This window comes from Pempheris klunzingeri, chromosome 22 (genome assembly GCF_042242105.1).
Source record: "Pempheris klunzingeri isolate RE-2024b chromosome 22, fPemKlu1.hap1, whole genome shotgun sequence".
NCBI classification, from domain to species: Eukaryota; Metazoa; Chordata; class Actinopteri; order Acropomatiformes; family Pempheridae; genus Pempheris; species Pempheris klunzingeri.
In genome coordinates, this window is record NC_092033.1 from 15,847,575 (window position 1) to 15,856,132 (window position 8,558).

The following is an 8,558-nucleotide window of genomic DNA, read 5'->3' on the forward strand; positions in this document are numbered from 1 at the left end:
CTTGCCATCCTCACTGCAGAACATCAGCGTGACTGGGATATGCACCTCCCCCTCGTCTTGCTAGCCTACAGGTCAGCTGTGCAGGATTCCACCGCATGCACACCTGCCCTTCTTATGTTGGGCCGAGAGCTGCGGACACCAGCAGAAATGGCGTTCGGGAACCCTCCAGACACACCAGCTGTTCCACCAGGACCAGAATACGCCAGGAGGCTCCAGGACAGGACGGAGTCTGCTCATGCTTTTGCCCGTGACCAGCTAGCAAAGGCTGGGATAAGGCAGAAAAGGAACTATGACATGAGGGCAAAAGGGAGAGACTTCAGGACTGGGGACCTAGTGTGGGTGTATAGCCCCAGGAGAAAGAAGGGCCGGTGCCCTAAGTTAGATTGCCACTGGGTGGGGCCCTGTGAAGTGTTGGAGAAGCTGGGGGAGGTGGTTTACAGAGTCCAGTTGCCACCTAGGGGGAGACGGGTGGTTCTCCACAGGGACAGGTTGGCACCATACAGAGGCAACGCGTGCCCACTTCAGCCCCCAATCAACTCCCGGAGAAACAGAGCAGCCACACCCCCAGACTCACTGACTGTGTCCCCCTCCCACTCCCCACATTCTCCCCCACCCTTAAACGCACCCTGTGTGCAGCAGCGGGGCACTGCAGGACTGCAGACACAGCCTCTTGTGTCCGCTACGAGGAGGCCCCAGAGACAGACAAGACCCCCAGGTCACCTCAGGGACTTTTTATGTGATCTCTCGGGGCGAGAGAGTTAGTAAGAGGGGGGCAGTGTAGCATCCCTGTTGTTGTTGTTGTGTTAAATGCTGTTCTGAAAAGTCCCACTGTTCCTGAATGTGTTTTGCTAGGCATGTGAGTAGCTGAGAATAGGAGGAGGGCGGGGCGAGAGTGTGTGCTTGATTGTGGTGTGTGGCATGTCTCGTCCTCTGGTCGGCGCGCTTGGTGAGAGAGAGAGCTGCTCAATTGTTCCGGTATTGTTATGTTTATGTTGGCGTGGTTACGGCCGACAGTAACCGAAGATTAGTAATAAATTACATTACTAACAGCTGGGCTCGTTATTCCACCATCCTGCTGAACGTTACAGTATTAAAGCAAAGCTACATTCTGGCCTGGACCAAATGAAGCGCTTCATACAGATCATACACACAACACGATGATCTGCACACAGATTATAATTTTTTTTTAACAATACTAGATGCTCAGGGCGACTGTGTGGTTATCCATTCATTCTATTTCCCCCTGGGGATTATTAAAGGAATTCTGATTCTAAATGGTTCTAATGCATCAAATACCAACGCAAGTGAAAATTGCCGCAGGGAATGAAAACAGACGGGGATACTTTCTTCACATCAATACAAACAACTACAAATGCTTAAACAAGGGAAAAGGCAGTGGAAATCAATAGCAACTGTGTGTTTTATGGCCGTGGCCTGCTTCTTATCTACATGTGATGTTGCGGGATGGAGACCCCCCAACGTGGAACAGAGACTAAGTGTTTGTCTTCTTCTTTCTCAGTTCAAAGTTTTCAAAAATCAAAAATCAGGTTGTTCAAAAAGGCACCAGGAGGCAGTAGAGGTTTCTTGTTTCTTGTCGACAACAAAGCCCGAGGCCTGAACAAGATCAAATCTTGAACAGTTCTAACACACAATACATGGTCACGCCTTTTATAATGCAAAATCAGGGCGAAGCCAGAGGAATCTCTGGTGGAGGCCCGTAGTGGTTCAAATCTGTAGTCCGACTTGGGTATAGGGGCGAAAGACTAATTGGAAAAAGCACAGTAACAAGGCCAGTGAGGGTGTTTTAGGGTGATTCCCATTCTCTTCTTCAAAGTCACTCTCACCCTGAAATCCCACTAGGCAGGTCTGCATTTTGCTCTGTCCTCTGCTCCAAATCCCAAAGCTGGCTGATGAGTTGACTTGGTCATATTTTGTTGATTTATTGATTTTCCTGTGATTTTCATGCTTCTACCATGAGAGCTAACAGGGTATGTGTCTTAAATGTGTTTAAACCACTTTAAATCTGTTTAAACAATTTACTACTTTGCTGTAGCCTACAGACACCAGGCTTGAGTTAAAGTGTTATTCCACATCCAAGACGAACCTCTCGTTGTCCATGGTGTTAAAACAAACCCCTCTCAGTAGCTGATGTCTGGCCAGGAGGTCGATTATAAAGTAATATGGAGGTGGTGATGGAATATATGATTGAAAGTCTGACGTGGCCAGGCTGTGAGTTACATCAAAAATAGACCTGTGAAGAGGAGTGCCGTGCCATTTGACAAGGGAGGGAACACACATGTACAGTAACAGTAGGCCCAGGTAGGAGGAAGTTTTATTTTTATGATGTTTACTTATCACCTACAATTCCCACACTTATTACCCGCAGTTCCAATGAACCCAATTACCGCGTATGTAATTCAAATGTCTATGCTTTTAGCAAAACATTGAAAGCCGGCCCCACAGATTATAGTGCATTTTGTCTCTTTTTTTGAATTTTGAATTAGTGGAGGTGGAAAAAGAAGTCTGCAACCAAAACCTTACAAAACCATACAAAAAAAAAGCAATTACACTAAATGCATAGTGAAAAGGCAACCACATGAAATCAAAAACAAAAGATTCCCAAGGCCTGATATCTGCAATCAATACAATGCCAGCTGAAATAAAACCACTTGCAGGCAGCAGGGGACAAATAAATTAATGCCCACTGATCATACCCTTTTCCTCTTTTTTACATTCTGTGTCTCATTTTTTTGAAGGAACATGAGCATCTGAAATTTGAAAATACGGTCACCCTATGCTGGCACTAGTTTTGCAAAGAATGATGGACAGATATCTAATGGGACATATACCTTTTAAGATATGTATGTCTGTATGTATGCACTCATACATCCACCAAGGGCGTTTCAGGATGAGGACAATTATTTTGTGACATTAGGTGGGCCTGATAGCGTCTTTCAGTAAATGGTTGTAAATAGTTGTGCTTAACACAAGCTTGTGTGATATCAGCTTGGTAACGTTCTGCAAAAGCTACATTGAGTTGCTAAGTCATCTGTGGTTTTAAAGAGTCCAGTGAGCTCCTCTAGAGATATAGTATTGGCATGCTTCACCTGCTGATCTCTCGATGATCAAGTTTATCTTTTAATCAGTAAAAGTTGTATCACATAGATGACATACGTCTACTAATGTTTCAAATTGTGTTTTCTTTTTCAGGAATTTAGTCATTTTAACGTCAGAGCTCACCTCCCCACATGTCAGTACCACCAAAACAAGTTCCCCTCTGAGACTATTTTGCTAAGACACGGTTGCTTCATCCTCGTGTCGCCCAAGATGATTGTGGTTGGATTGTGATTATTGTGAAGACAGTGAGCTCTAGAGGTTCAGATTTTGTTATCTAACCAAGCTAGCTGTTTTCATACTAAGCTAAGCTCACTTTCTCCTGGCTTCATCTTCATGTTTGTCAAATTATTCCTTTAAATTACACTAACCCAGTAATATTCCCCTTGAAGTAAGTGGTTCATTTTCCAGTTGATATTCAAATTATTTCCTGAAACCACTAGACAACTTAAAAGAAAACTATGGTGACCACGTTTATCAGAGTACAGGTTATCTCTTAGAGGTAGACAGCAGCTGGATGTGTCATCCATTTCATCCTATTGTAGTTAGAACCCCATATAACTGGTCATAGACACCTAGTCACCCTTTCTGGGGCATATGTAGGACAAAATTACATTAATCATATTCTTTATGATGGGAGGTAGTGGATGGAGGTCGTGTGGCAGGTGGTGGGCCAGGGTCATCTCCCAGGCGTCCAGTAGATGAACATTCAGACCTCTGAACATGGCTCTGAGCACCTTGTCTCGCTGCATTGAGTACCAGTCACTATTTGTTAGTGCTGCAGTAAGCGTCATACCTTTGGGGTTCCCTGTCCGGATGATGATCACTGTGCCTGGAGCCCTGTCCAGCAGCCGGACCACTGACCTGCGGATGCTCTGCAGCCGCCGGATATACACCTCCATAGGGAAACTGCCAAAGTGAGCCCAGATGCCAAAAACTACGACAGTATTAGTGCCTCCAATTAAATCATCAAGTTCATTGGCAATGTGACGTGTCTCACTGATTGGGACAGGGGCAATACGGATAGGAGTACCATGAAAGCGATATTTCATAAAAATGTTGTTTGCATAGTCCAAAGCCATGTAAGGTCCAGTTTTCTTCGGGTTGTGCAGGTTAAACTCCTTAAGATCTAAACATTTGACAGAGGGAACAGATTAGACTGCAGTGTGAACAAAATCAAACTGTTGATAGAAATCTCTGTGGATCAGCTACCTGGTAGTACTGCGTTGAAATATTCAAAAAACTGCCTGACGGTGGAGTCTCCATACAGGTGGACCACCTTGCCTTTCAGACACTGAGTGATGGTAGACAAGTTGAACTGGTGAACTGTGGTGCCATCCAGTGCTCGCCACACACCCTGGTAGTAATAACCAGAGAGTCCAGAATTCACACTGCTGTTCTGCACCTGTGGTTGACCTGAGAAGAAGTTAAAGGGTAAGGGTGGCGTAATTTTATCTTATTTTTTCATGTTGTCAACAAATCCCATTAAAAACTAAAACAAAAGGTCTCTAACCTGTGTGTGGCTCTCAGTCACTCATTTGCTACTACAAAAGATGTAAATCTTTATGAATGTGATACAAATACATTGCTTTTGTTCTAAAAAAGAACTCCAGAGCAAAAATATACACCAGTTGGTGTGCTCCATCTTCTCAAAGTGGTCTGAATATATCTCTGTACAGGGGAACGATGCCCAAAAGAAAGTGGTCAAATATTTTTCTGCTTGTTTTACTTTGATTGTCTGTAATACAATAGGTTTTAATTATTGGAGGCAGCAGTTGCGGTATTAAAAAAGTGCTTTACCTTTCTGTTTTGGCAAAACAGTGACACTGGAAGGTCCTGAGGCCTGAATGAAGACTTTCATGTTTACATGACTGAAGAAAATAACATAAAAAAAATACAATTAATTTTTTCAAACACTACAACATAACATAAATACAAGAAAGGAGGAAAGCAGAGAATTCTTGAAAATTAATTCAACAACACACAAAACTTTTTTAGTTAAAACAGCAGTAATTAATATTTAAACAATAGGACCAATGACCAATGGAATGTTCAAGGTGTCACTCGCAGTGATAAATGCACAGATGATCATCACCCAACTTTGCAGTTCTTCTGAATTCTACAGGGTTTTCTAGCATTTTCAGCGTATATTTTGGTTTTAGGGCCTACTTCACTGTTTGAGTTGAGTCACAGCGCTCTCATCATCGTATTTTATGAGATGCAGCGAGCAGCTGCCGTAAAGAAAGCTCTGATTAAGCTACCACTAAACATCAGACAAAGCAACTAGTGGGTGAAAATAGTGTAGCATTTTACAACTGAGTCAAGTATTTTTCTGAGGAGTTGGTAGAAACCAAACTAGAGCTAAAAGACAAAGAGTGAGTGTGCAATTTAGCTGCCATTCTTGGGGGACATGAGTGGTCCAGGAAAGCCATACTGATCCACACAGCAGTCATTGAGATTCTAAACATCGGCCGATCTTGTTCTCCAGCCATCACGCAGGTTCTGCCCAGTCTCACACTAATCTACGCCCAACATCACTTCATCCTCAGAGCGGCCCACGTTCCCAGTCACCACGACAGCAATGGTGATTCATTGTCTTGTTTCCATTATCAGAGATTCAGACAATTGGCACCAGAATCAAATTTCCATCTAACAACGGTCCAGCTACAACATTCAACGAGCCCCTCAGTTGTGAGAACTATCCAAAGTTTCTCCCTTTCACATTCACCCCTTTCATCCATATCCATTCATCTGTCCTGAACATACAATATTCTGAATTTCGTTAAACTCAGATAACATTTTATGGCATGGAATTTGGCAGTGAATTTTGTCCAAATTTGTTTTTTTGCTAACCCTGAAGCTAAACTTTTTGTCAAATGTGCCAGGTGAGCAATTGTTATTGGACTGAAGGACTCATCTCTTATAACACAATCACTCTCCTACAGATTTTGGATATTGTCCTATAGCTAGCCCTCTTGAATGCTTTATGCTACTGCAACCACATTTGGTGGACATGTGTAGATATATCTGAATGACCATGGCAAGCCTGGTGCCATTTAGTTAATAAGTTGGGCTGTAGCAGCATCATTCAAGTATAAAGAGTCTATATATACTGCAAGCAGCTTTTACAAGGACCAAGCAATCAGTCCTCTCTGAATGGGCATGAGGTCAAATGGCCACCTGCTTTATTTGGGTACTGCACTTGTTGTCTTTAAAATGTTAACCATTTTTAAAAGCACTCTATAGTTACAAACTTGTTGATTTTTTTCACCAAGGTAATTTGTGGGTAACATGCTATGCATGTATTAGAAGTCACAAAAAAAATGTTAGTCCTGTCTGTCTGCTCCCTCACCCTTGAAACAGCTTGTCCTCCTTGGGCTTAAGAACATTTTTATATCCTCCCATGTAGTGGTTGATCCTGGCGTCACAGCTCAGGCTCTTTGGCTTGTAGCAAAACCAAGGATCGCCCGTGCGGATGTCAGTGTAGTTGCACAGTGGCTGCTGGGACGGACGTAGGCAGATGTCACAGATGGTAATTTCAGATTTTGAGCCTAAACGGAAGATGCTTTTGAAGTAAACCCTATCAGGCTGTTCGTTGTTCAGTCTGCTCAGCACTGTGACAGCCTCACTCGGGTGAACCAGCAGCACCTGATAGAACAGAGAGTTTTCAATTAGTCCAGTTAGATCAGTTAAGACAAATAAAAGTTCCACTTAAAGCTCCACGCTTTGATACTATTATAAATTGTCTTGTGTTAACTGGAATGATCTTTGGATGACAATCCCTGGAAATTCAATTTACCCCTTCCCCAAACATCAATTGTCAAATCATAGCCTAGCAACTGTAAATAGTCACGGCACGTCAGTCAACTTGGATTTCTGTACATTTTAAAGTAGGGTGCATGGGGATGCAGAAGTTACTCTCCATTGTTAGGAGAACGGTAACTATTTTAACCTTTCCAAATCCAAAAATACAGGAGGAATTTGTTTGTTATGTATTCTTATCAGGAAATTAAAGAGTTGGAGGTTACATACAAAAAGACACGTGTAGTATTTTTTCCAATGTAAGGGATCCTTACATCCTGGTGCTACCACCAGCTTACATTAAATACCAGCCAAACTGGTTATCTGAGACAACATTGTGTACCACACTCATCAGCCAAACAAAGGGTCATGTTAGAAGGAAAAATGTAAGATTAGGCTGTTATTTCAGTCATGTTTATAACACTACAGTGGTTTTGTCTTAAGTCCCAATGTGTCCAACATTCCTAAGTTACTAGTGGAAAAACAGAGAATTAAAAATACCTAGTACAATCACCTGAATCTGTGCGCTTCCTTCCCACAGTAAAGTGAATACAGCAGAGTAGCTGCCATTGAGATGATCCACCACATGCCCAACCACACCTGCAACAAGCTTTGGATTGTGCAGCCGAGCGAGTAAGACGTCTCCCCCAGATTTCTTGGGATGTCCCTTGAAGTCATACATGTTGATCATAACCTCCAGCTGATCTCCTACATGCCACTGTCCTCCTCCTCTCTGTGGTGGTAGAATGATGAAGTTGCTGTGGGCAGGATCAGTGGTCTTCTCCAGAGAAAGAGGAGTTGGCAAAACTGGAGTTTCAGGCCAAGCAATGGACTCTAGTAGGAGGCGTTCCTCCTGAGCGTCCTCAGGGGACAGCGGCTGGAAGGTGCAGAAGCCTTGATGCGTGTCAGGGACAGTGGAAACTCTTGGGACAATGATGGTGGCGTTTATGGAGGAGTTTACTTTATGCTGAAACTGGCAGGGGGTAGAGAGAGAGAGAGAGAGATGCATCAAAGAATTAGGCAAAGAGAATCAACTAAATGAAAAAAAAAGGGCCAAGGTAGAAGATTCTTGCCCCAAAGCACAACATGCCTATTTGAATACTTTTTGGGTTTAATATTAAGTGTTGAGCGGTCAGCTGCCGAAATTTATTTCCCGGCTTCCCTGTGGTGTTACAAGTGGTGGCAGGGAACGCAGGGAACGCAGGGGAACGACTCCAAAGCAGACAGAGGCAGGTAGTAGAATGATGTTAAGTGAATTTAATAGGAAAATGGACAGAAAGGTGCAGGTACAAATCCAGATACCGAGTACACAACACACCCAGTGACACTGGAGAACAGGACAGGGCTAACAGAGCTGATGCAATGAATGAGGAAGAGACAACAGACAACAGACAATAGACAATAGACATGCTCATACCATTTAAGAGAGACAGACCTGGAAGAAAAAACTCAAACTCAATGGCCAAAAAGTGCAACTGGTTCTAACATTCAGAGCTGACACGTAAAATCAAAAGGAATAAAAAAAATTTTTTTAAAAGTCCAAAAATTACAAGTCCAGAACAACCATCCACCCAATTGAGATAAAGTGAAGCAAAGGATTCAGAAGGATTTTTAAACTTTGCACACAAAGCAGTTAATGATGA

General features: G+C 43.0%; 1 protein-coding gene across 1 annotated transcript; it reads right to left on the reverse strand.

The window, feature by feature from the left end:
- Window positions 1–3,682: 3,682 nt before the first annotated feature.
- LOC139221968 (NXPE family member 3-like) lies at window positions 3,683–7,883 on the reverse strand. Its single transcript, XM_070853919.1, has 6 exons — window positions 7,430–7,883; window positions 6,467–6,762; window positions 4,915–4,985; window positions 4,614–4,622; window positions 4,327–4,569; window positions 3,683–4,243 (listed from the first exon to the last, which is right to left on the reverse strand). Exons 1-6 carry the CDS (start codon window positions 7,604–7,606, stop codon window positions 3,690–3,692), a joined length of 1,350 nt encoding a protein of 449 aa, XP_070710020.1. The 5' UTR covers window positions 7,607–7,883; the 3' UTR covers window positions 3,683–3,689.
- Window positions 7,884–8,558: the final 675 nt, after the last annotated feature.

Coding starts and splice junctions, on each gene's coding strand:
- LOC139221968 (XM_070853919.1), bottom strand. CDS start 7,606: ATGATCAACATGTATGACTTCAAGGGACATCCCAAGAAATCTGGGGGA. Junction 6,763..7,429: donor AAGGAAGCGCACAGATTCAG/GTGATTGTACTA, acceptor CTGTTCTATCAG/GTGCTGCTGGTTCACCCGAG. Junction 4,244..4,326: donor TTTCAACGCAGTACTACCAG/GTAGCTGATCCA, acceptor TCAAATGTTTAG/ATCTTAAGGAGTTTAACCTG.